General features: G+C 32.7%; 1 protein-coding gene across 5 annotated transcripts in view; it reads left to right on the top strand.

Moving 5' to 3' along the window:
* Positions 1-27,428, top strand: part of LOC129802215 (diacylglycerol lipase-beta-like) — a 59,802-nt gene that overhangs the window by 16,214 nt on the left and 16,160 nt on the right. For all 5 annotated transcript variants that reach the window (XM_055847863.1, XM_055847865.1, XM_055847862.1 and 2 more), the window contains exon 2: positions 26,003-26,106. In XM_055847863.1, coding sequence (XP_055703838.1) covers positions 26,012-26,106 — 95 coding nt within the window. In that variant the 5' untranslated portion in view covers positions 26,003-26,011. The remainder of the gene's footprint in view (positions 1-26,002; positions 26,107-27,428) is intronic.

A 27,428-nucleotide genomic window follows, 5' to 3' on the forward strand; every position in this document is an offset into this window, starting at 1 on the left:
AGTCGGGGGTTATAAAATTATTCATTATTTATGAAAAATATGTTCTTTCTTTTGCAAAAAGCATATTTTCCTCAATTTTCGCAATTAAATATTGGCATCTTTCCTGGAACAGCCATTGATGTATTATGCTCACAGTCGGTCACAACTATTGTAATTGATCCTGAAACAGGATTTTTTAACTTTTTTATGGTAAATAAAGTTGCAGATGCATTTAAAAAAAATCCATTTAAAAGTTGTGACTCCCCCACTAAACTCTTTCGCCTCTTTTGGGACTCTGAGTACACAAAGCAGCATATGAATACTTTGTGGAAAACAATGTTTTTTTTAATTATTCAGAACTGATAAAAATCCTATTCTTGTGAATGAATACAAACTATAAGGATGTCTAAATGTAATTTTTTTTTGTAGGACCTCAATTAATTTCTGAGCAAAGATATTTTTGATTTAAAAAAAAAAGTGAAATTGGCTTACAGTATATGCTGCGGTCCAGAAAGAGTTAATGAGTTCAATAATGCCTTTTAAAAATACTACAAAAAAATTTCTATGGATACTACAAAATAAAATATAATTGTTTTATCACAATTTAAGTTGAAAAATTTACATAAAAGCGTTTTTGTTTGTTGCGGTAAATGCGGAAAATATATATTTTTTTATGTTATAAAATGTTTTATATGACCAAAGAGGAAGAGGTTTTAAATCGCTGGAAAGAGTACTTCTCAGAATTGCTCAATCCTCAGCAAGGCACTGATGATGACGTACCCAGGAGTAAAGGCAGGGAGGAAAGTAGTCCTTCAGAGAGTGAAGTCCTGTATGCGATTAGTAAATTGAAGGATGGAAAAGCTGCAGGAATTGACGAAATACGTCCCGAAATGCTAAAACTCATGGGTATAGCGGGTGTCAATTGGCTCACGCGTGTCTTTAAGGTGGCTTGGCAAAGTGGGAGAGCACCAAAGGACTGGCAAGTTGGGGTCATTGTACCCATATTCAAGAAGGGAAACAAGAAAGATTGCTCCAATTATAGGGGAATTTCCCTTCTGAGTTTGCCCGGCAAAGTGTATGCCAAAATCCTTGAGAGAAGATGTCGAGAAATAGTCGAACCCAGACTGGGTGAGGAACAATGCGGTTTCAGACCTGGTAGAAGCACCACGGATCAGCTTTTTACCCTGAGGATGATTGTCGAAAAGGCTTGGGAGTATGCAATTCCACTCTATGCTTGTTTCATAGATTTGGAAAAAGCATATGACCGAGTACCGAGAGAACAACTTTGGGATGTACTGCACGAGTACGGACTGGATGAAGAATTGGTAGGAGCCATTCAGTCATTGTACAGAGACTGTAGTAGCTGTGTTCGTGTAAACGGATCCAAATCGGAAGGTTTTCAAGTGAGTGTTGGACTGCGTCAAGGGTGTGTTCTATCACCATTGTTGTTCATAATATACATGGACAAGATTATGGAACGCAGTCGGGGGCGGAATGCGATTCGTATTGGGGATTTCAGGGTGAGCCATCTCCTCTATGCAGATGATTTGGTTCTTTTTGGATCTTCCGAAGAAGAGCTTCAGCGCACACTTGACCGATTTGTAAATGTTTGTGCCGAAACAGGTATGAAGGTGAACGACAAAAAGTCGGAGGTAATGGTGATTTCCCGACAATCTGTGAAATGCACTCTACATGTCAGTGGAGACTCATTGACACAGGTGGAGAAGTTCAAGTATCTCGGGGTGTTATTCACGAGTGATGGTAGGATGGAGGCAGAACTCTCGTCGCGAATTGGTCAGGCTTCTGCAGTAATGAGGGAGCTTGGCAGAAGCGTGCTGAGGAAGGTCGAGCTTAGTCGATCGGCTAAATTATCGGTTTTCAAAGCTGTGTTCATTCCTATTCTCACCTATGGTCATGAGATTTGGGTAATGACCGAAAGGGTAAGATCGCGAGTACAAGCTGCCGAGATGAGGTACCTTCGAGCGGTAAAGGGAATCACTCGTAGAGATCGAGTGAGGAATGTGGCCGTTCGTGAGGAACTAAGAGTCGAGGAGCTGCTTCTTCGGGTTGAGAGATCACAACTTCGATGGTATGGACATGTTCAACGCATGAATGAAGAAAGATTCCCCAGAAAAGCTATGCAAGCCATTGTGAGGAGACCTCGGCCTCGGGGCAGACCTAGGACAAGGTGGCTGAATCAAATTCAGAATCTTGCCTTGGAACGCCTCGGGATCGAACCCGAACATCTTCCTGAAGTGGCGGAGGACCGACAGGCGTGGGCTGCTAGATTGGATGTCATGGGCCCGCGACCCCAATAGGGATAAGCGGTTGAAAATGAATGAATGAATGTTTTATATTTTACAAGTGAAATAAATATATGATCCGTGCACGATGCATATGCATAATGTATATGCTGCACTTTTCTATTTATAAATTTTCGATTATAAATTTTCTAAAGCGCATTTTTACGCAAAAAACTACTTTTATTATCGTGGTAAAATAAAAAACCAACAATTATCGTTTTTTTAACACTGTACGTATTCTTTTTTAAATGAAAAATTTATTCAATTTGATGAATCATTTTTTAAATTAAAATGATATGCATTTATATTTTTTAGAAGATAGTTTTTAAATACCTTTAAAGTCAGGAAAATATGCTAATTTGTTGGAAATCATTTCAAATAATTTTGAGTAGACTGTGTATACCATTAAATAAAAATTATAGAGGCTCTAAATTCTATATGTTCTTGATCTTCGTGGTATTTTCATGAGGTTCCGAAGTTTTTTCAATATTTCTCGAATTTAGAATTCATTAAATATCAAAATATCTTGAGAATTCCCAAGAATTTCTTGGGTTATTAATTTTCTAAAATCACAGCGGACAAGAATTCTTGGCAATGCAATTTTAATTTAGGTGTAGTATTTTTTTTTATAAATGAATTCACAATATTTTTTGATAAAATTAGACAAAAAAAATTAAATTTATTGGTCGGAAAAGGTTTAAGAATACATATTATTCAAAATATATTATAAATATGATTTTATAAAATTTTTGTGAATTTTAAATTTTTTGCTTTATTTTTTAATGTCAAATGTGGTTATTGTAAGAATCATAAAATTGTAATAATGGAAAAGGTTAACCTTAGCTTCTACTCAACTCAGCAAAGACAAAAACCAAGTGCATTAAAGTCTCTCACTCGATTGGGGAAAAAGAATAACTTTGACTAATTGCCACTGCGATCGCTAGTGTAACTTCGAGGTCAGCAGAGCTCAGCTGAAAAAATATATGTTTTCAGCTGATTTGAAAAAGCTTAGCATTTGGTGCTCGCTGGGTATAGAAAGTGTGCATATAGAGAGACAGCCCTGTAGTCCATATCATTTTTTTAAATTATCAACAACTTTTAGTATTGAAATTGCTCGACGGCTTCCACTTTCTTTGCGATTGTGATACTTGTTCTTGCTCTCTTCATTATGGATCACAATTATCACAACTACTCAATAAAGTTTTCCAAAAATATTAAAATAATTATGACAAAATTACATGTCGCGTACTAAAAAACATAACCTAACTTAAAATCAGTGTTTTGGAATCAACGGACGATAAATTGTGGACTATAGAGCGATGGCCTATAGCGGGACTCTACTGTAATACCAAGCTAACGGAATTATTTTAGGCGTTGCCGCTAAGATTTGAATGACAAGTGTCACATAAGGACTGACTTTTCCACTAACATTATGACAGGGAAATGAAACTGTCTCTTCCAGAGTGCACACTTAGCTAAATATCTAGTTTTGCCACCCCTTTTATTGAACGTAGGTTTCGTACTAGGCGGATCATTCTCATACATTTTTCGTACAAAGCCATGGTAGTGGGAGGATATCGGACTTTGCTCATAACTGTGGCTTCGAACTTCGAACACTTCATATTTTTCTTATATTCCAGATATTAGAAAGAATTTGGACATTTTTAATGGTAGAAAATCCCGGTGTCTTAAAGGGGATTCGAACTCGGGATCTTTGCGTCACAGAACGACATCTCTTTAACTTAACCCATTTTATGCTCGAAACATAGAAATCTACGCGTGAGTTCCAAGTCGGCGTGGCATAATTACACGTACTTATTATAATTCTGCAGTCATTCAATCAGGGGGGGGGGGGTGACATTAGCTCTGAAAAATTCGACCAGTTTTAGTGTAATTTTTTCCCTGTTTTCCTACACTGACTGAGTGAGAGAAATCCGAAAAAGTTAAAATAACATTCCGGAAATGTTAATTTTATCATATTGATCCGAAATCGGTATAAATATTATGCTTTTTAGGTGTATTATGGGTTAAAGTTATCCTTTTTTCATGTTAATTTTACACTTAAAAAGGTGTAAAATTAACATTAAAAAATGTTGATGTATTTTTACACCTAAAAAGTGTTAAAGTTACGAGGAAAAAAAGTTAATCGCACCCCCTTTTTTCTCAGTGAATAAACTCCAATGTTTTTTCGGCACGCTAGAAACATGAGAAGCATAATGCGAACACCTTTAATGCCAGAAAAATTTCTGGTGACCTAAAGAACATTCGAACCCGGGACACTTGCATCATAGAGCGAGTACTCTATCACTTGACCCATTCAGTGCCTTTTTTGTGTTTGCCAGTTAATAGGGTAATGGCACAACTTAGTGCCAGTGCCCCACTTAATGCCACTTTAAATAAATTATTGTCCACTTCAATATTTACAGTTATCCCTAAATGCAGTTCAAAATACTGTTTAAATAGGAGAAAGTACTCTCCCTTCGAACGTTCATGCCTTCGAATAATGTGAATTTTCTTTTATTTTACCTAAGAGACTTACTCATAATACTTTATTCCGTCTTTTCCCCTTCTTTATTCCGACATTTCACATTAAAGCTAATTTTTCTTTTAGAAAATTAATTTAGAACAGATATGTACTAAAAATGTTTACAGTGTTGTCTGCGTGTTTTCTTTTTATTTACAAAAAAGAATTTCAGTGTGCGAATTTCATTAATCATTTTTCTATTTTTAAATGAACATTTGAAAAAGAAGTCACATCAATATATTAAAAAAAATCCTGTTAGAACAGCTTAATTCTTCGCTACGCTTTAGTATAATTTTTTTTCTTAGATCATCTGTGACTCGAACAACAATGAATAAATCTAAATCTCTTACGTCATGATTTTTATCACCGGCATTATTTGATATTTCCATAAGCGCCATATGAATAATCATAGGGAAGACACTGATATTTCGCATAAGTATTAAAATGTAATTATGGAAAAACCTAATTATACTGTTAATAGCATCTTTGGAGATAATTTGGCGCAAGGAAAACTTTTTTCATTGATAGAATTCCCAGAAAAAAAAATTGACGCAAAATATGCTCATCAAGTGGTTAATTTATTTATTCTTAAATTCTCCAATAGCAATTTTTACACATTATAGCATGAATTAATGAGAGAAAATGATGTGCGGATATTCTGTCATAGATTGTCTTTTAAATAACAGAGTATTAGAGATAGAGATCATCAGTCAATTGTTAGAAAAGTAAATATTTGAGTAAAGATTCTTATGCTAGTAATTAAGCAAATAGAAGAGATAGTATTGAATTTCAATATTTTATGGTAATTATTAAATCCGGAAGGATTTTTTTTTAATTATTTTTTTTTAATTTCCGAACTTTAGAAAGCTTCTTTCAAATATGCTTCAAGATTTAATTCAATGGAATGAAAATTGCAGCACACTCTGAAACAAGAAGTTTCGTAAAGCGGACAAATGGATTTTGTTAAAATATTGTCAAAAGGATGTTGTTTACCACTTTGACAATTTTTTTTACTGCTCGAGCTCCACGGAGAGAGCAGTATACAGTGGCGGCCAAAATATAGGAATCAGCTCCGCAAAGACCACTATTTTACCTTTAGTATTTTTGTTTATTCCTATTCGTTGAAATAGTTTTGATATAGAAACCCGTCAAATAATATCTGCAGATATCTTTAAGATTTCTGTAGAGAAAATCTACACCTCTACAGAATATCTGCAGATAATTCTGTAGATATTCTTACGAATTTTATTTGGGCTTGGGACAAAATTCGTCAGAATATTTCGGCGGATTTTCTGACGAATCTCTGACGAATTTCTGTAGATATTCTGCCGATTTTCTGTAGATTTTTTCTACATTCCAGACTTTCCAGACAAGATGTGTCAGAAGAGATGGAAAAATTTTTCACTGAAAAGTTTGCAAAATTCAATAGAGTTATTTTTTGTGATATCACGGTGTTTATATAATAAAGAATTCTGCGACGCCGTGTTACAAGTAGAGAAAAGTGAAGTGAAAACTTTAAACAGAGTGTCGACCAAAATTTCGTGTTTTTGTATCATTCGATTGGCGATTTTTAAGAAATTAGTATTTTTGCTCGCAGTTTTTTTACTTATCTAAAATGTGTACTCGGTAATGCTTGTTAAGCAGAGCATACAATTTTCTTTATAACTTCTACAGTTTCTTCATAAATCAACAATATTTCTGTGAAGTAATTATTATTCTAGTTATTATTATTATTATTAAAAAAAATCTACAGATTTTCTCTGAATACACTGGAATATACCGTTAAAATTCAAAAAACCTCAGAGTAAAATCTGCAGGTAGAATAATGATTTGACGGGAGATCAATAGTGAAATTTGTTTGAACAACACGATAAGACCACTTTCATTTAAATTAAATAATGTTGTCTATAAATCGAATAAATTTAAATAAAGCCATATTTAGATACCATAAATGACAGTGTTTCAATTTTTTTGGCCGAACTGAATTTCACTATTGACGTATTCTATGTAAAAGAGAGACCTCTAGCGGCCAAAACAACCCTTATTTTACGATTCTAATAATTTGAAGATTTCTGCTTCAAAATTATATTAACCATATTAACAAATTGAGAAAAAATACAAAAGTTAAAAAAATATAAGCTTTGCAAAGTGATTCTATTATTTTGGCCGCCACTGTATATATTCCGTCTCTCACGGTGTTTGTCCGTCTGTCCGTCCGGCTATCGTCAGCTCTAGAGGCCAAACGGTAAGAGATAGTGACTTAGGACCTTCGGGTGACCACCCCATTAATCGACCCAAGGATCGTTAACATGCCCCTCATCTTCCTCTCGCTTTTCCCCTTCCCCTCCAAAACCATGCTCTTTTTTGGGAATTCTCGAAAACGCGTCGCGCGATTTGTTTCATTTTTGAATATGTTTTAGAGATTACCCAGGCGAACATTTCGTCCTTAGACGTTTCAGACGATTTTTGAGAAATATCGTCACGCTGTTTATCTTTCTGTCCGTCCGGACATCGCTGGTTTTCCTCCAAAACCATGTTTTTTGGATATATCTTATAGATTATCTATAGGCAGACATTTGATCACGTACGAAAGTTCCATTGAATCATTCCTAATAACGGTTTTTCAAAGTCAGAAGTTAAAAAAGCTCTTGAGAGCACATTTATAAAGCGAATGGAGTCATGTTTGAGCTCGTTGGAAAGGTCTTGGAATTTCCGACAAAACTGAACCGGTTTCAATCAGTTTTGAATCGGTTATGAACCGGCTCATAACCAATAACTAATTTTATTTTTATTCGAAATTCAATTAAATTACTCCTGGGGTGTATTTTGGGAAATATTTTGAGTGATTTATAAATCGGATCAAAATCTATTGTGAACCGGTAATGAACCGGTTATAAGCCGATAAATTATTTTTGTCAGAAAATAATTTTTATTAATCTTTAAACTAATTTGTTGAATCTTTTGAGTGATTTATAAATCGGTTTAAATCGGATCTGAACTAGGAAACGGTAAATGATGCGAAAGTATTTTTTAGGTATAGCATGTAAGTCACGAGTTTGAGCATTTTGCAAAGCCTGGAACACTTTGCCATCCCTTTCTTAATATTTTATATGGAAAAACATATTTTTGACAAACTTTTCTTGTTAATTTTACAAAACTTTTTCCAGAAGGGTATGAATCTGTTCAAATTTGAATTTTACTAATGATTTCTGAGTATTTTCAAGGGACATATCATTGTGCAAGTCTTAAAAGACAGTTTTGAAATTATTTCAGGATGTAATGAATATTTAGATAACTTTTATTTTATCAATTTCGCAATATTGTATCTCGAGAAAATCTACAGAAATCATTGGCAAAGCTCAAACCTCAACTGGTGCACTACTTTTATTTGCATTCCATTGAATTGAATTTGTACCACATAAATTGTGTATTAGTATATGTATTTCATTGAAGTTTATTTATTTTTATAAGTGAAAAATACATTTATATGCCCAGTACATAACATTTCCTGCTACAGGAAACTTGCAACTTTCGCTTGTAAAGTTCGACCATCTGTTGCCTCTGTTCAATTTGCTCTATTGCTCTTTCGGAGTTCAATTAAAAAAAGATTTTAATGCTGGAGGAGGTACAGAAAAAAAAGATCTTCTCCAGCCACTATAAAGATATATATTTTTTCCAAGAAAGCAAAAAAAAATCGACAATCTCACTGTCGAAATGAATTTCTACTCTCAAAGCAATACCTTTTAGTAAGTGCCAAAGCAGCAAAATTTTTTGAAACATTTTTTGACTTGGTATGGTCTTCACTTTTCTTTTATTCTAACTTCAATTGAAATTTCTTTTTCGCTTTGGTGTGCACTTTTTTGTAAATTGTACATTTTGTCGAAGAATGCACGAAATTGACTTAAAGTGTGTCTGTGTCTAGTTGAGGGAAATGCCCGGTATTTTAAGACAATGCAAAAAAATTATCATAAATTGACTCTGAAGTTGATTTATGGAGGGAAAATGTCTGTGGGACTCGAACAATTTAGCCGCAAAACAATTATACGAAGTTGAATGGTCAGCGATACTTGTTTTTTGTTATGAATGTTTTTTTATTGATCTTCGCATCAATCAATTTAAACATTTTAGGAGAATAGAAACTTTCAAAAACAGCTTCAATTCCAATAGTTGGACTGAAAGATAAAATAATTTATCTTTCATAATCAGGTGTACACTTAATAATAATCAGATGGTATAAAGAGCATGAAGTCCAGAAATTAAAAAAAAAGTATACTAGGAGATGCCTTGCAGGATTCGTATATTCTTTGCCTTAGATCATTTCATATTTTCTCCATATTTCCTTTAATGAACATAATAGCTAGTCTTAAGTCACAATTCAAGTCACTTAAGGTCAGATTCATTAAAGGAATATGGAAAAATATGAAGTGTTCGAAGCCAGAGTGTTTTCGAAGTCTGAAAGCCTTCCCCTATTTATTGTAGCAATATTCTATTTTCATAGTGGCAAAGTGTTCCAGGCTTTGCTAAATGCTCGAACTCATGACTTATGTTATACCTCAAAAATACTTTTGAATCATTTACCGTTTACATTTTCTCGACCGATTTAAACCGATTCATAAATCACTCAAAATATTTTCCAAAATACGCCTCAGAAGTAATTTAATTGAATTTCGAATAAAAAGTAGTTATCGATTTTGTACCGGTTCATTACCGGTTCAAACCCGATTGAAACCGATTCATAAATCACTCAAAATATTATCCAAAATACGCCTCAGAAGTAATTTAATTAAATTTCAGATAAAATTTTTCTGGATAAAAAATAGTTATAGGTTTTGAAAATAAACCGGTTTTTTGAACCGGTTCATTGCCGGTTCAAAACCGATTTAAATCACTCAAAATATTTTCCAAAATACGCCTCAGGAGTAATTTTATTGAATTTCGGATAAAAAGTAGTTATCGGTTTTGAACCGGTTCATTACCGGTTCAAACCCGATTGAAACCGGTTCATAAATCACTCGAAATATTTTCCAAAAAACGCCTCAGGAGTAATTTATTTGAATTTCAGATAAAAATTAGTTATTGGTTATTAACCGGCTCATGACCGATTCAAAACCGATTGAAACCGGTTTAGTTTCGTTGGAAATTCCAAGACCTTTCCTACGAGTCCAAAACATGACCACATTCAGTTGATAAATGCCCTCCGTACAGACTTTTTAGTTTTTTTAGCCTAGATAAGCTAAAAAGCCTAGAGCCTAGATAAGCTCTAAAATATATCCCAAAAAAAACATGGACATTTCTCAAAAATCGTCATAAACCTGAAGATTTGTTGTGGAAAAAGGTCTCCGGGGGGTGGGGGGGGGGTGGAAGGTAGAAATTTTGGGTGTAAAAAATCGAGAGATTCTATATACTGCTCCCTCCGTGGAGTTCTAGGAGTTCGAGCAACAAAAACAAAAACGCCTTAAAAAGTAAGCCACGCCCCTTTTGAAAGTTGTTAAAGAACACCTAACATGGAATTTTTACATATTGAATATTAAAAAAAAAAACAGTATAATGTGCGAAAGAAATGCTTAGAAATGGGCGTGGCTTCTCAAGAGGTGTGCCTTTGTCAATTTTAAACTCATCACTTCGCCATTCCGAGAGAGTACATTCTCTCTTTATTCTATAAACTTTAAATTATTTTTTTTTTGTTTCGAATTTGAAGCTATTGAGATAAAAAAGAAATAATATAATACTCTAGTTATACAAGTACTTTTAGTACGTGACTGATCTAAATAAGCTCGTGACAAAGATTTTGAGCTGCTGAAATAAATGAATGAGTAAAGTAATCAATTTGTAGATTTAAAAAGAGTTAACATTACGAGTTCTAAACTCGATTACATTATCGTGTTATTCTGTACTAATAAATAGAGTTGATTATCGAATTTCGGATTTGGTCCTTGTCTCGACTGTTTTCCCAGTACTGGTTGTGTTCTAAAACCATTTAGAAGCAGTAGAAAATAGAAGCATTTAACAGTAACGTGTTAGAAAACACGTTTATTTTTAATTTGTAAAGCACCGTTACTGTGTTATCACACTTGCACATTAAAATTTTAATATGATTCACATTAATTGTCGCTGATAAGAGTCCAAATGTGTAATTTGTGTGTTTGAATCATTTTATATGCAAAATTTGATCGATTTGTTGATAAAAAGGTAGACTTGGACCGCAAAATTTGATATAAATTGATTTATAGCATTAATGCGAAAAATTAATGCGATTTTCTCTTTAATTTTTTAATGTGAAAAATATTTATGCTTTAGGTAAATTTAAACTTATTTTTGCAGGCCAAGTCCACTTCCTTATCAATAAATAGAAAAACCCCAAATATTAAGTGACTCAAAGACACAAATTACATTTTATTTGCACGCTCACAAGCGACAATTAATGTGAATCACTTTAAAATTTTAATGTGCAAGTGTGATAACACCGTTAGAGTTTTTTTTTTAAATTTAACGAGCTTCGAAAAATTAAAGAAATGATCGTTTTAAATTTTCTGTAGATTTCAAAACTAATAAATTCCATCAGAACAAAATCGGTTAAAAACAAATTGATGGTTCGATATATCTTTAGACTAGAATTCGGAACTTTTCAAGAAAGCTACATTTACGGAAAATTTATAAAATAAAAATAAATTGAATGGAAGGTTATTTGATGTTCCGAAGTTGACATCTATCAGTTTTTAAGCCGGTAGTAGGCATTGATTATACGATTAAATAAACAACCATAATTTTTCGTAATTCAGAGGAAAATATTACTTGAAATTCATTCGTTATAATCTTCCCATTCATAGCTGGAGTTTTATTCTCCAATAGTATCTTAGATTTAAAGTAAATGGGATTCTATTTGTACAAAATGTCGTTGATGTTCGAATAATTTAAACTTAATTTCGAATTTTCAGATATAATTTTCGCACAATGTTCGAGAAAATTTGTTTAATATTACAATAACAAGTTGTTTTAAAATTGATTCAGTTGACTCTATTATGAGACAAATTAAAGGAACAAGAATATTTGACGAGACATTTCGAAATTCGAATAGAAAGCATTTTAGTCACCATGTGGACGAAACGAGACGCGTATGTCTTTTCTTTGACTTTCGATAACGATCCTTTGGTGATCGAAAACACCCTCACAGTATTCTCCAAATAAAAAGAGTTTAGAAAAAATAGATATTCAATGGTAAAAAAACTTCGAATAAGCTGTAATATTTAAGATGGTTATTAGACAACTGAAAAGTCACCTTTTTTTATAGATGAAGCTCTTTTACGGCTAATTTTGTCACTTGTTTCAGCAAATTAGCGTCAAAGTTTTATAGTTAATAAGTTTAATATGTCTTTTTCGTCAGATTATCCATGAGACGAACCCATTAATATTTAACTTTGTCTAATTAGCCTCGTGGCTTTTTTCTTCAAAGCAATATTGCATGCAAATTGACAAATTTTACTGAAAACTGCGAAAATGAGCCAGACAATAAAAGAAATAAACAAAAGAAAAAATAAAGAAACTGGAAAAAAATCGTTCAATAACTTATAAATTGAATGATCTTCTGTCGGTTTGTTATTACTGAAATGCATTTGTTTTTGATTATAAAGAGCGATAGTCTGTGCTTTGTGAAGAATAAATTGTTATTATCAATTTATTTAAATTAAATCAATGCGCCATGCTTAATAAGCAAATTTTTCGTTTTCTTTACTGCTCAACCGCGTGACTTGGATAGCTTACAGAAATGGTTTATACAAAATGCTAGATGATGCTTTGCTTGTTTTTGGCTTATTGATAAAGAGCAGAGTCATGAGCGTTAAACTAGAATTAAATATCTCTTCATATTCTTTGTTTGGACTAATGATCAACAAATACTTAAATTTCAATGCTAATTGATGTTGCAAATGGATTTTCAAAGATTATTTGAGAAATCTGGAGACGCAAAAAATAATTTTAGTTTTTTAATTGTATTTTCGCTGATTTTATGCACATTGACTCTGACTATGAGGTATATTAAGGTTTATTGATTATGTAACTCATGAAGATCTGCGAAGGTGTCTTATTATAATGTCTTGGAGGTAATTCAAAATGTTGTTCGCCTCGCAAAGGTCGATCTTTAATTTTATCTGTCTCGAGGATGACCAAAATGAATCTTCTGCCCTTAATATTTTCTGCAAATTGATTAGTAATTTGGACAGTATGGTACAATGCCTTGAGCAGAACTTTATGTGCTTAATTAGCATAATATTGAGCGAAATACTATCTTTCGTTTAGTAAGAGCAAAGGGCGGATTACTTTTGCAAATTTTAACAACTTCAGAAAATTTCTAACTTTTTCGAGAATTTTAATTTAGAAAAAAAGAATTGTTTTAATAGTTTATTTCCAGAAAAAGTGATAATCTATTTCCTAATGGCCCCAGAACACCTTTTAGATCAGGAAAATTGTATAAACTTCACATTCCTTTTTTGTGAGAACTTTACGAACTTTAGTTCAATGTTAATTGTATTTATGTATAGAGAAATCGTCAATCAGAGCAAATGACACTCAAATCATTCAGTTTTTTCTCAGTGGAGATAGGAAAAATTCCTGGCCTCCACCCAGAATCGAACTGGAGACCTCTCGTTAACTAGACGAGTGCTTTCTTTTTTTAAAAGCTTTGCATACGTCTATCCTACTCTTTTGCACTCTTCTTCTTCTTTTGAACATCACGCCAAATTAAATTTAGTTGAGTCCAATTTTGCGACCGAAAGAGTGGGACAGACTTGTGCAATTTTTTTGAGAAAAAAAGAGACGCGGTGTGCCGAAGCCATGAATTTTGAAAGAAGTTACCTGAAGAAATAGTTTAAAAATGACGAATATTGCGAATTTGTAAAGTCATTCGCCAGTAAGTCCAATAAACTGTACTTGTTCTTCAAGTGGATAGCGCGTCGAAAGGATATTAACGTTTTAGAAGAGGTCACATCAAGTAGCTTAAAATTCAGAAATAGAACAGTAACTATTTGTCATAACTTAGAACATAACATCTTCGTGACATTTTTTCCGAAAAAGATTTTAGAAAATACTTGTAATATTCTTAATTCAGATGATTCATTGAATTATTTTTGTTTAAGTTCTAAGAAGATTATTTGTCTTGCAAAGAGATGGCGTGCCAGGAAACTGTCAAGTTGTTAAATCAATTTAGAAAAGTCAATGTAAAATAATTTAGAATTCCTAATTCGAACAGTAAAACATGTTTGGATCGAAAATTTTAATAAAATGTTTTAAACAATTTTTTTAAATGGCAAAATTGTTTAGTGATTTTTGTGAAAATAGATGTATTCATTTTATAAATAGATGGCGCTTGCCAAATAGCTGTCACTTGATGAAAATTGTGGGGCTGTATGGATGTCAAGTGACGTCCGGCCCTTGAAATAAAAATTGAAGAGAACAAGAAGAACAAGAAGATGCTAATTGTGAACTCAACCCAGCAAAGCTTCGTCCTGCAATTCCGCAATTTTTCTTCTTCTTCCTTTTTTAACTGCCATTAATCGCTAACCGGACTAGCGATCGTATCCACCATTAACCTAATTCCAAGTTTTTCATTTTATATGACAATATGTGGGGGGAAGCGCCCATGCTTAAAACGATCCCAAGTTTCTCATAATGACTAATTTTTTTCTATAATTCTCAATAAATGTGTCTTATCGCACTCAAAACAAATTTGAACTAATCAACCGTCAGTATTTGGCAGCTGTCAATCTGATCGGAGGGAAATGGAAATTATAAATAGATCGGGAATTTCGAAAACTAAATGTCTTTGTTAAAATATATTTTTCGAAAATTGATGATTACACTGTTGTATAGTTTTGTTAGGTCTTAATAAAATTATGTATTTCACAAACACTGAGTGTGCCAAGTAGCTATTAATTTCTTCAAGTAGTTTAGGAATTCAATTAATTGGTTTCGAATTTCGAAATTGAAATATCTTGTTAAAACTGGTAAAAACCGTTTTTATAAAAAGTGAACTTTAGATTGTTGAATGTTTTTGCCCAAGTCTTAGTAAGTTTATATGTTTTATAAGATAGTACATCAAGTGGTTGTCTATATTTACGAAGTTTCGAATTTATATGAAATAGTATATTTTTTTTAATCCATAGTCATAAGTTCTGCAATTGAAAATGGCATTCTAATGGCACTGGCACACCTTTTCAATTGAGTGAAATTCAATCGATTGAAATTTTACCTCTTAATCTTTCAAACTGAAATCAAATGTAGCTGTGTTTTCTGTCAAATGAAAATTGAAATTGAAAATGAAATTCAGATTTTCATTTGATAGAAAGCGACAAATATATCTTATTTTAGTTTGAAAGAGTAAGAAGTAAAATTTCAATCGATTGAATTTCACTCAAATGAAAAAGTGTGCCAGCGCCATAAAAAAAGACATTTTGATTTCTGTTTATATCTCTGTTTATAACAAATTTTCTCCAATTGTAAAAATTTGTTCGAAATCATAAATATTCGAAATTCAGTCCAAGTTTTCGAACATCAACTTAGTTTTATCTTATTTTTAAGAGATGTTTCGAATTCCGAAACTAATTAATTTAAGTAGTTCAAATAAAGACGGTAAAACCGTCTACACGGTAAAAAATTTGACAGATATTTTTTCTAAAATTAGCTCGTCTACGTATACCCAAATTTTTGGGACAAATTTCTATCTATTTGGGACAAATTTGTATGTATTTGGGATTAAAATGTCTTCTTCAGATACAATTTGTTTCAAAAATATTTGTTCTAAAGTAAATTTATTCGAATATTTCGGTCAGTGGCCGAAAGTTTTTACCGTGTATATGATGAACATATAAATTCTAATAAAATTCCTTATAAAATTATTTATAATGCTTTACGAATTTAGGATACAAAAACGCACTGTGTAAGTTCGAGAAACTTTTATTCTCGTACGAGTAGAGGGAAGTGGGATACCTTTGAAATTGGGATTTTTCTCCTATGTTTAAATGGAATTGAGCCATATCATAAAGTAATTTAGCTTCTCAATTTGTTAGTGCGGTTAAATTGTATCATGATAAAGGTTCAATTTTATTTAAAAATAGGTGAAAAATCCTAATTTCAAAAGAAAGATTTCCCTGAAAAGCTATGCAAGCCAATGTGAGAAGACCTTCACCTCGGGGCAAACCTAGAACAAGATGGCTGAACAAAATTCAGGATCTTGCCTTGGAGTGCCTTGGGATTGAACCTGAGCATCTTGCTAAAGTGGCGGAGGATCGACAGGCGTAGGCTATTAATCTTGATGTCATGAGCCCGCGATCTCAATAGGGATAAGCGGTTGAAAATGATGATGATGATCCCAATTTCAAAGCTGCCTCATATTCAAAGGTGCTCCCTTCCCCCTAGTTTCCGTTTGAAACCGAATAAACGGCAAATGAAAATTGTACGTTAATGGTTAAAACGCTACCTGGACAAACGTATTTTGACGTTTATTCGGCTTCAAACGGTTTTTACTCACGCCTACCTTGGATGACGTATGGTATTCGATTTTATCAAAACTTCCTCTAGATGGCGCTTCATGCTGCTATAAACGGGAGTGTTTGGAATTTGAAAAGGGCAATTTTGAATTTCGAAAGCTAATATTTAATATTCGATCACTAGACACTACTTCTAGAGTCTCTGCTCATGTGAGATGATTTGGCCAGGGACTAAGTCAATCTTGACAGACTCGCACGTGAATTTTGCGCTGAATGATCGTGCATGAGGGGCAAATGAAGGCGGGAAGCGTTAGTCATGGTTGTCTGTATGATGCTGTCGCTTCCATCATTATGAAATTTAGTGAAAGTTTTCCGTGGCCAGATGATCATCCAAGTTGCTGGTTATATGAGTGAATCAGGCGCACAAATATACAGACACTTTTCTCCCGACAAGATCTCGAAAACCAAGAGACTATTGCTGAACTTTTCACCGGTGTTTTTTTTTGGGTACTTTTTCTGTCCAAAAAGAAAAAGAGAATAGAGACTAACAAGAGATTTTTTTTTCATTTGTTAGAAAATATTCAATGAAACATTTTTTTGTGTTGTGCGTTAGGTACTTTCATGTACTTAATGAGTCGTTCGATGATCGTTCATTTGGAATTTAACGTGTTCGTTTGGTGTGAAAGAAATTGCATTTCCAAAGAAATTTCTTCATGATCTCTTCCAATGTTTTCTGGGAGATCTTCAATGGAATGCAATTTAAATCACAAGTGGAAGTTCAAAGATTACGTGTTGGCGGAATTTTTATCTCAATTCCTTTTTACAAAGTTATTTTTCTCATAAAAAGTTTTCTTTTAAAAAAAAGTTACATTTGTTATGATTCGTTATGGAAATTTATTTATTAAACAAACAATCTCTATAAAAATAGCATGACAGATATTTAGTATTAATATCCTAAAATTAAATGTGATGAAAGAGGTAAAAAAATGTTGTGTCTGTGGAGAAAAATGAGAATCTAGGTTTTTCTATATAATTAGATGATTGGACAAGAATAAGATGAATCGGAAGGAATGCCCCTTGGTGACCAGTGTGGGGCTCAGGAGATCAAGGTGATTTAATGAAATCAATCGGCACATTAATTGTACAATTTGCAATAAATATTCATTGGATTGGCAATAAATTTGTGCAGTTAATTTGAATGTATATCGCGTCTCATCGATAATTTACTTGATTATCGTGTGAAACAATAATCGTTATTTTCTTTGGGACTCACATATCACTTAAACACCACTCACGATGTGAATTCATAAGTACTTCTCTTGTACAATATGGTATTACATTTGAGGCTGCTGACCAATTCACCTCTGGTTTTTTTTTTAATTAAACCGACAATAATGTGAATGATCCACAGCACAAATGTGCTGAAATCTATCTAAGAGAGGTGACGAGTTTACACAGAGTCATCCACGTCAAAAGAATAAATGCTTTTATGATGCAAATGTAAAATTGAAGTTGACGATGAAATGTGGGTAAAAATGAAGGGCTAATCATTTAACAAAAAAACTTGCATACATTACTGTTTTCGAAAAGTTTTATGACATTCTGATTAAGCACTGCCTAAACACAATTTTAGACCACGCCTCCTTAAGAATTTTAACGTTTAGTAGGAGGAGACGGAAACCCCGCCCACGAATTTTAGACAATTTCAATTTTATTTCAATTCAATTCAATTAATTTTCATTACATTTCGTCTTTTTACGCCCCTTCCCATGTATCAATCGCCGTCTTAGCGTTGATTCCAGCCTACAGGACTAAACGATGAAAATGTCCCTTCGCAGACTGTATGTTATTTGTTACAATATCATTGTTATTTGCTCTGGGAATAGACCAGACAGAATTGAGAGAAGGACCACTTCCGAGCCAAAGGCTATTTGGAATAGTGGATGTTTTCTTTTACTTAAAAATGCAATGTCCAAGAACTACACAGTTAAAAAATTTACAACCATTATGGTTGGTAATTTTTGCACGAGCATTATGGCTGTGAGATTCGTGTATTGGCAATTTTGTGTATTGATTTTTGTGTATTGTATTGTTGTGTATTCTCAATTTGTGTATTTTACAAAACTGTTTCTTTTCTATAATTTTGATTCTACAGAATTTTTGTTCGGTTTATGTGTATGATTTGTTAAAATTCTATCTATTAAATTGAGAAAAAAGAACAAAAAAAAAGAAAAAAAATATGAAGAGCAGGTCTGAGGACTTGATCCCAGAACCTTTGCAATTATGGTCGCGCGTTTTCCGGTTGCGCCACGAACTCGCTTACTTCTCTTAAGCAAATGGCCAAGAGTTGCATCGTCAATTTTTACAATTTACGTGATGTTTTCTCTGTTTTTTGTTATTATATAATTATTCTTAATTTTTCACGATTGAGGCACATTTTAAGAATCCAATAAATATTTCTAGAAAACAATTAGACGGTTAGAAATGCGAAAAATTTCTAAAATCTTAGAAAAATTGCAATAGTAAACAATAAAATTTTGACAGTTCTCACACAAATTTTTGCCATACACAAATTTCATTACACAAACTTAATTTTACTAGCATTATGTTGGTATCGTACTACAAATATGATAGTAGTTTTACAATTTACAACCAAAATGCTTGTGACATTACACAACTTTTCCCAAACACAACCTTATTTCTCACATAATTTTTTTACTGTGTAGCTAATTAAACTAATCACCACCAATTTTAGACCACGCCTCCCTTAAGAAATTTTTGACGAAAAAAATTTTGACGAAAATTGCTTCCAATGTGTAGAAGCTTTTAGACTTTGATAATAGATTTCTTCAAAAATTTTCAGTCTGTTCAATTGCAAGACAACTAAACTACCTTAATTTATTACATAAGTTGCATGATTTATAATTTCTGAAACTTTCTTAACCTCACAATTTTTTTACAAGATTGGAAATTCTGTGAAAAGGATCCAGGTTAATTAATCCATAAATTTTTAGGGTAAATTAAGCTAATTCAAAACCTGCTCCAAATGGAAATTTTTCGCTACTCCAAATGGAAACGTCATTGTTTTCATGATAAATACAGTACTAAATTATTATATTTATATAGTTTTTATACCACAGTTTCATTATTTAGTTAATTTTGCTACAAATTAAGCGAAAATACATTCATATTAACAAATCTTAATTTGTTAATTTCTCAGAAAAATTGAAAGTGTACCTTTTCTGCATCGAATTTTTCATCGATCGACCATGTATTCCAATGAAAAACACAATGAGGTTACTATTGTTTATTCTTTTTGTTTAACATTTATGTCGTAATTCTGGCTAATTTTAGTTAAATTAAGTGCTAATCTTCATTGTTACCGGTACGTGAAGTTTTCAAATGAAATAATTACCTATTTCATGAACAAAAAGGGTTTTTCTGAAGTGTCTACAGATGCTTCAATAGGAAACCCCGGAAATATGATTGTTTTTGGAGAGATTTTCTTATTGTTTTAGATTAGAAAGGAGAAAAGACCAGGAATAAGAACAAATCCTGCGCACAGAAGAACTAAGAAGAGTCAAGGAGCAAATTTATGTAATTCTCTTCAGAAAAAATATGAACTTCATGTGTTGAATCTTCTGTCGAAGTTAAAGCGTCTGGGAAATGGTTTTGAATTAGGACATTTACCCTAAAGGCCTCTACACATTAGGAGCAATTTTCATCAAAAATTGTTGTTTTGAAAGAAATTGCCTGCAGAGCTGTAGGTGGAAATGTCAGAATTCTGTCAAAAATGCAGTTTTTGACAAAATTTGCTCCCAATGTGTAGAGGCCTTAAGAATCTTCTTCAAAATTCTATTTACATCCAAATCTTTATCTTTTTCTTTATGGAAATTTAAAGTTAGAATTTTCCGAAATCAGATTTAAATGAACTTTAAAGTAGTCAGACTCAGACTGTAGAGGTTTATGCTGGTCATAATTTTTCCGTAAAATTTACAAATTATGATTTTAGAGAAGTTTAGCCATACAGACAAATCTTATGCCGAAAATAAACACAGGCTGATCCTCGAGAATACTCAACTCGGCGGCAAAAGATCAGCCCAAGCTATACATTGAAGATTTAGAATCAGGGATTAACGTTTTCGGGGATTAAGCGTGTAAATTTCTATTAAAAAATGCTGAAAAACTTCTTAAGTGCACTATCAATGGATTTTTTTATACAGATAGGAGCACTCTGCCTCTGCCCTTCTCAGTAGGGTAAGATGGGGTAATTTGGAATCATGTATAATTTGGAACATTGAGATTTCCTAAGAGTTTTAGATGGCGAAAGGAAAAAAACAGCGAAGAAGAACTCAAGAGTGGAAAGTCTTGTACTTCTTCGTGGTCTTCTTTTTCTCATTGACCATCTGAAATAGTGAGAAAATCTCAAAATTCCAAAATAGGCATGATTCCAAATTACCCTATACTTCAATTGTACTGGATTTTAAGATTTAGCGTCATTGTGTACCATTGTCCCCTTGTTCTTCTTCTTCTTCTTCTATTTTATGTTTGACTTTCGGACTCACTCGGGTCCATACAGATAATCCATTATGACCTTTATGGCCTCTACACATTGGGAGCAATTTCTGTCAAAAATTGCTTTTTTGAAGGAAATTCCCTGCAGCGTTGTAGGGGGAAACGTCAAATTTCTGTCAAAAACGCAATTTTTGACGAAAATTGCTCCCAATGTGTAGACGCCTTTACACACTAGAGAAATTTATGTCCATATTGAAGAGTTTCTCCTACACAAGCGTCCGGAATTTGCTTCAATATGGACATAATTTTACTAAACTTCATAAATTTAGAACAGACGTAAGCCAGAACCGTTAGAAACCAAACAAACGTCAAATGAAAATAGTATGTCAATGATCAAAACGCTACCTGGACAAACTTATTTTGACGTTTATACCGTTTCAAACCGTTCGTGCTCACCACTGATTTACAAGCTTTGCCTGATCTTCCAAATTTTGGGCTGATCTCTGAGTGTACTAACTTCACTCAACTTTGTAAATCTTCATTTTTCATGCTGATCCCTAACCGGTGGTCCCTGTGTCTATTTTGGGCTTTAGGACCACCGGTCAAGGGTCCCGGTCAAAATCACGAATTTTTAAGTGTCATAGCTACTCCCACGATTGCACCTGCGCTTGCTGGAGGCAAAGAGAAATCTTCTGTGTTTTGGGAAATTATTCTATACATTTTCCTCATTCGGGATTTTGGCTTTCGGGATTTTGGCCTTTTCGGGATTTTTTGCGTTCGGGATTTTGGCTGCCACCGGTCAATATAATGTTCTAGACACATTTACGACTTATGATTAGAAATAGCTTAACCGTTTAGTTAGCAAGAAACTGATGTGAATTTAGTCTAATCATTATTTAGATTTAGATTATAATTACGTTAAGCCGTCTCTCATATTAAGTCATAAGATGTGTCCAGCACATAAGATACAAAGACAGTTCAACGGTTTTTCAGGTTATGACCAACATAACCTTACATTAAAATTGAAAATTCAAGTTTTTGTACTTTAGGACTTTTAGTATTGAGAATAAAAAGCCCCTCATTTGGGATGAACACCTGATGATGTACTAGGCTGAATGGCATCTTCTAATCAAAGTGATGCACACAATGGGAATGCAATGTGCGAAAAGACGCTCAGTCGTAGAGCGTGTTTTCCAATTTTCCTAGGAGAGGGAAAAAAAGTTCAGGCATAAATGCACCTTTTGATGTCATATGATGAAATTGAAAATATAGTGATTAATGCCTTTTCTCTCACTCTCACGTGCTGTGAGATGTTTTTCGTGGTTTTCCCCAAAGAAATTTAAATTGACTCTCCTTCAAATGCTGACTTTTCTCACACTACACGCGCGCCATCACTTGAAAATGTGCCTCATTACCAATTCAATTGTAACTACAATAAAATCAATTAAAGTGTTCTTGTGGTATGAGGTGTTTCTGGGGACATTCTTATGAATTACCAGAGAAGGAGAGAAAAAAAGCCCCGTACAGTCTCTATTATTCATAACAGCCAATTGAGTAACATAATATGAATTTTCACTTAAGTTATTCATAACTTTTTTTTTATATACTGCCTCCTCAACAAATGCACATCATTGTGATATTGATGAGGTCAAGTGGTCAATTCGATGGAGGTTTCTTCACTGCAAAAGTATTCTAAAGTTGCCAAGTAGTATTAGCCCTTATTTGCATTGTTGATATTAGCCTCAATTAATTCTAAATTGTTTTTAAAAGTTGTTTATTGAAGTTTCTCAATTAAGGATTTTCAAATAACCTTTTATACTAGAAAATGAATTTTTATAATTTTTATTAAATTAAAATAAAATTATTTTGTATTAGTTTGGAAACTTTGACACCTTCCCTGAGGTATTCTTTAGAATAAATAATGACAGTATCAAATGCTTTTGTTGTATAATAGAGCTATTACACACGGAAAAACGTTTCACGATAAAAAATCACCAGTCGTTACTTTATTTCATTATTTACGCATTGATTTATTTATCTGGTAACTCATCAAATTTGCTCAAAAGGCATCTACACACTGGGAGCATTTTTTGTCAAAAATTACATTTTTGACAGAATTTTGACGTTTTCACTTTCAGCCACCGCCGGTAAATTCTTTCAAAAAAAAATTTTTTTTTACGAAAATTGCTCCAAATGTGTAGAGTCCATGAAAACAAATCCTCTAAATTAAATTTTAGTGTTACATTATGAAAAAGAGCAAAATACTAAAATGATAGAGAAATACAAATGTTCTTGAATTTCCATTCAAGGTAATTTTCTATTGTTTTTTTATTACGAGAAAAAAAAAGTTAAAGTAACTTAGGATATCGATATAAATAACCTGTTTATTTGTTTTATTGACCGGCGATAACAATTAAAGCAGTCAACAGATGTAAATAACCAGTTAACATAACCAATATAATTGAATTATGAGGTTAGTAGATCAAAAAGACCGAAAAACAGATTATTTTTCACTTGACGAGCATTTTCTGTACTTTTACAAACATTTGATCGTAAATATTCGTAAATACACAAAAAATGTTCTTAAAATTTTGTCATATCTTCGTAAATGTTTGTTTTCCTGTGGAACATTTTACGAACATTTACGAACAAATGACAAAATTTTACGAACATTTTTTGTGTGTTTACGAATATTTACGAACAAATATTTGCAAAAGTACAAAAAATGTTCGTCAAATTATTATGTTACGAACAATGGCCTCAATGCTGTCAAATATTTCCAAAATCAAGAATTCGTATTCTGACGCGAAGTATTTATGGAACTTGAAATGTCTTAGCTAAGAACCGATTTCAAGATTTTTCAAACTTAACGAAACGTAAATTCTGACAAATATCTTCATTTCTTTGCCGTATTTATTGAAATTTCGCCACATAAATTAGCAAAAAAATAATTATAGGTTGTATTAAATAATATATGACAGGATATTATCGGGAATAAAAGAAGTGCACACAAAACTTGTGACGTGTGATAAACCCTAAAATGCTTATGAAAGATGTGATTCTTTTGCAGGTATTCTCAGGGTGTTGTACTTCAAAATGTGTCTAGAACGCTCTGAACCATTACGATTAAATTACTAGAACAAACAGAGTATTTTTCATAGTCATTCTCTTTTTGTATCACCTCTTGTAGAAATATTCTTCATCAAAAACGATTTCCACATGAAACTCTTCAAATTGTTACTATCTTGAAAATTCCAAGCATCTCCGAGAGGTTCTTGGAAATTATTTCAAGAAAACAAGAAATTTGACGTCTTGAAAAATTGAAATATTGGTTCCAGAATTGCAAATCTTGATATCTACACGGTTTGTGTCTTGGATTTCAAGATTTCAAAACATTTGACAGATTTGACATTTTGATTTTGATTTTTTGATTTCAGAATACCAAAATCTTGAAATTTTCTTGATCTTGATCTTGGTCTCAGAATTGAGGCCAATGTTTGTGAAAAAAATACAAACTTTTACGAACTTGTCTGTGGGTTATACGATTCACGAGCATTTTGTAACTCCGCCATAGGAATTCACAAACATTTACAAACATTTTTACAAAATATTTTTTTCTGTGTAGGGGGTAATATTATAGGAATAGTCCTCTTGTTCAGTAATAAACTTCCCGTTTTGAGAGATCTGTCCGGTTGATGTTTTTCTGTATCGATTCGATGGTATATCAGAGAGAACTTACTTAAAATCTGGCTGGAAGTTCGAAAGGTTAAACCAGAGTTACACAAAAAAGAGCAATTTCATGAAAAAGACATTTATTTTAATGAACCTGTTATTGAAATGTTGTGCTACACTCAACTCTTCGTTATCCGGCACTTCGTTATCCGGGTGACAGCTGCCAAACACTGGCGGTTGATGTATTCGAAATTATTTTTACTAAACATGAAGTTTCTCCAGTGTGAATTAAAGTATTATTATCGTATCGAAGTTTTTAATACATAATTATGATAAAAAATTAAGCATAAGCACACCATGAAGAAAATTCTCTTGTTCTTTGTCAGACAGAAAATAAATTCACACTGCACAAAATAGAAAAACCGTTGATCATTCAAAAAACCTAAATGTCATTTTGTCCCCCAGTCAGCCGGATAACGAAGAGTCGAGTGTATCTGGAAATTCTACAACACTACAGGAAAATCAACTTTTTGCGGCATACGTTTACATACCGTTATTGACATTGTTGACGATTGAAGTGTCAAGAATACCGAAATTTGAAATTACAGAACAATCAGCGCTAAAGCGGCGAATATGGGAACTCGCACTTTTGGCTTTCGGTAGATTATTGAATAGGTTTGGCCTGGCTTTGGAATGGCTTTGTCTCTTCGAAAGGTTTATTACTGAACGGAGCCTATTCATAATGTCCTAGATGCACTTACGACTTAACCCAAGACACGGCTTAACGTAGTTATAATCAAAATGTTGATTTGACTAAATTCCCATCAGTTTCTCACTAAATTCACAGCTGTTTCTCAGCTTAAGCAGAAAGACAGATCAGTTAGAAACTGATGGATATGTAATCTCATCATTATTTTGATCGTAATTACGTTAAGCCGTCTCCCGGCTTAAATCCTAAGTGTATTTAGAGCATAAATTCCTTTTGATACTTCTCCAGCATTACGGTCTTTTCATCTACAATATCTGTACACCACTTCCGACCATATTAACTACCCCTTACCATCTTCATCTCTTTTCAAAAACAACTTTTAACCGAAAGTTTCATTGGGTATATTTTTTCCGAAGTCAAAATAGAACTTTAACTCAATTAACTACTAATTAAGTGCACTGAAAAGAGACTCTCTTCACATTTGTTATTTCTTGCCATTGGAGTCTCAAGAGTGCATCTCATTCACCTTGACCCATTTCACAATCTGATCATATGCAGTCTGACGTAGTTTTTTTTCTCTCTCTTTTATGCTTCATTGATCAATTGAGCAATGCTAATTATTTAAATGAGATCGATCTCTCTCGGAAAATTTCCACAAGAATTCAATTCATTTCAAATTGAGTTGATTGATCTCGATGAGTTGATAGAAGTGCTAAATCACCATCAATTTAACCATGATCATGATCACCAAAAAACAAATAAAAAATGATCGTTTGTCAAATAGAATTTTTCAAATTTTGCTTGTTTTTCTTTGTGTATTTAGCTTGCTGAAATGCCGGCACTCAGACTATTTGGCAGGAAGTGGTTGGCTGCCTCGGATGACCTTGTCTTTCCAGCGCTCTTTGAAATTTGCTTTCGTGTCGTTTGGTAAGTAATTGATGCACTTTATGAAAATAGGGTAGATACTAAGCAAGCAGTGGTAAAAATTCTTAGCTTTTTCGTTATTATTTCCTCAAGCTTATAAGAATATTGAATCATTGCTTATAAGCGCCTAGATATAATTCTCATTTATCAAGGAGGTTATGTTGTAAAAGTGAGTTTATTTTTTTAAAAGCTTCCGTAATCTTTAAGAGTGACACAGACACTTGAAATATATTGCATGTGCATTTTTTCTTTAAAAATAGTTTTTCCATAACTCCAGGTTAATTCAGATTAATAACCATACTTTTAAACTTTTTTTAGGTTAAAAAAAATGTTTGGGGTTTGATTTTTATATATTTCCAAATTTTATACAATTCTTAGAAAAATAATCGTGAAACGAAACACATAATCAAAACGGTTAATGGGAAAAGTTATAGGTTATGTTAAATTTTGTCCTAAAAAACGGATATTTTGTGTAGCAGAACTCTTATACCCGGGATAAATCTTCAAGCTTAAAATTTTTCTTTTAAAAATCTCAATTTTATTCTCCAATAAAGTTCTCTGAATCCTTAACAAATATCACACATCCCTATTTTTTATTAGAAAATGTAAGGTTAGATTGTGAATATAAAACTTGATCGTTCATAAATCCTGAATTAAGTTTTTTGCTTTGATAGTTTTTTTTTGTAAATCATTGCACTTTATATCAGAATTTAACAAAGTACACCTCTTAATCTACAGTTTAAAAAAATATTTCTAAATTTACAATTACCTTTTTCTAACCTCAAAAATGTAATAGGGCTTTGAAACATAAAACTTATTTGAAAAAAAAAATGTAGATTTTTAAGAATTGAAAGCGACATTTTCATGTAACATAATATTTGCAAAATTTCTCGTCATGAGAAGATAATTAATAACCTCCAATTATCTCTCAAAATCTAGTTCTATCTTCAGATTACTATGTAAATCATGTAAACCCATAAGATTAGATTCGGATTTTGAGACAATCAAAGCTCAATCGAATGCAACAATTTAAATAGAATCTTTGATTGTATTTTGACAAAATTCAAATGGAATAAATTCATGTCAGGCAGTGACAGTTTTTTCGAAGTTAGGTTATTTATAACCTCAAATTCTCTCAATACCTTCAACTATCAGTATCAAATAAGACAAGGGAAATAATATTTTTTTAAAAAGATTATTTTTGGATGTGGAGTTATATACTGAGTGAGGTTCTTAATAATCTTATGTCTTTTTTGAATTGAAATATGTCAAACTAACCACAAATACATCAAAATTTTACCATTAGGCGCTTTTTTATTGGTTTA

The sequence above is a fragment of the Phlebotomus papatasi genome, chromosome 2, assembly GCF_024763615.1.
Source record: "Phlebotomus papatasi isolate M1 chromosome 2, Ppap_2.1, whole genome shotgun sequence".
NCBI classification, from domain to species: domain Eukaryota; kingdom Metazoa; phylum Arthropoda; class Insecta; order Diptera; family Psychodidae; genus Phlebotomus; species Phlebotomus papatasi.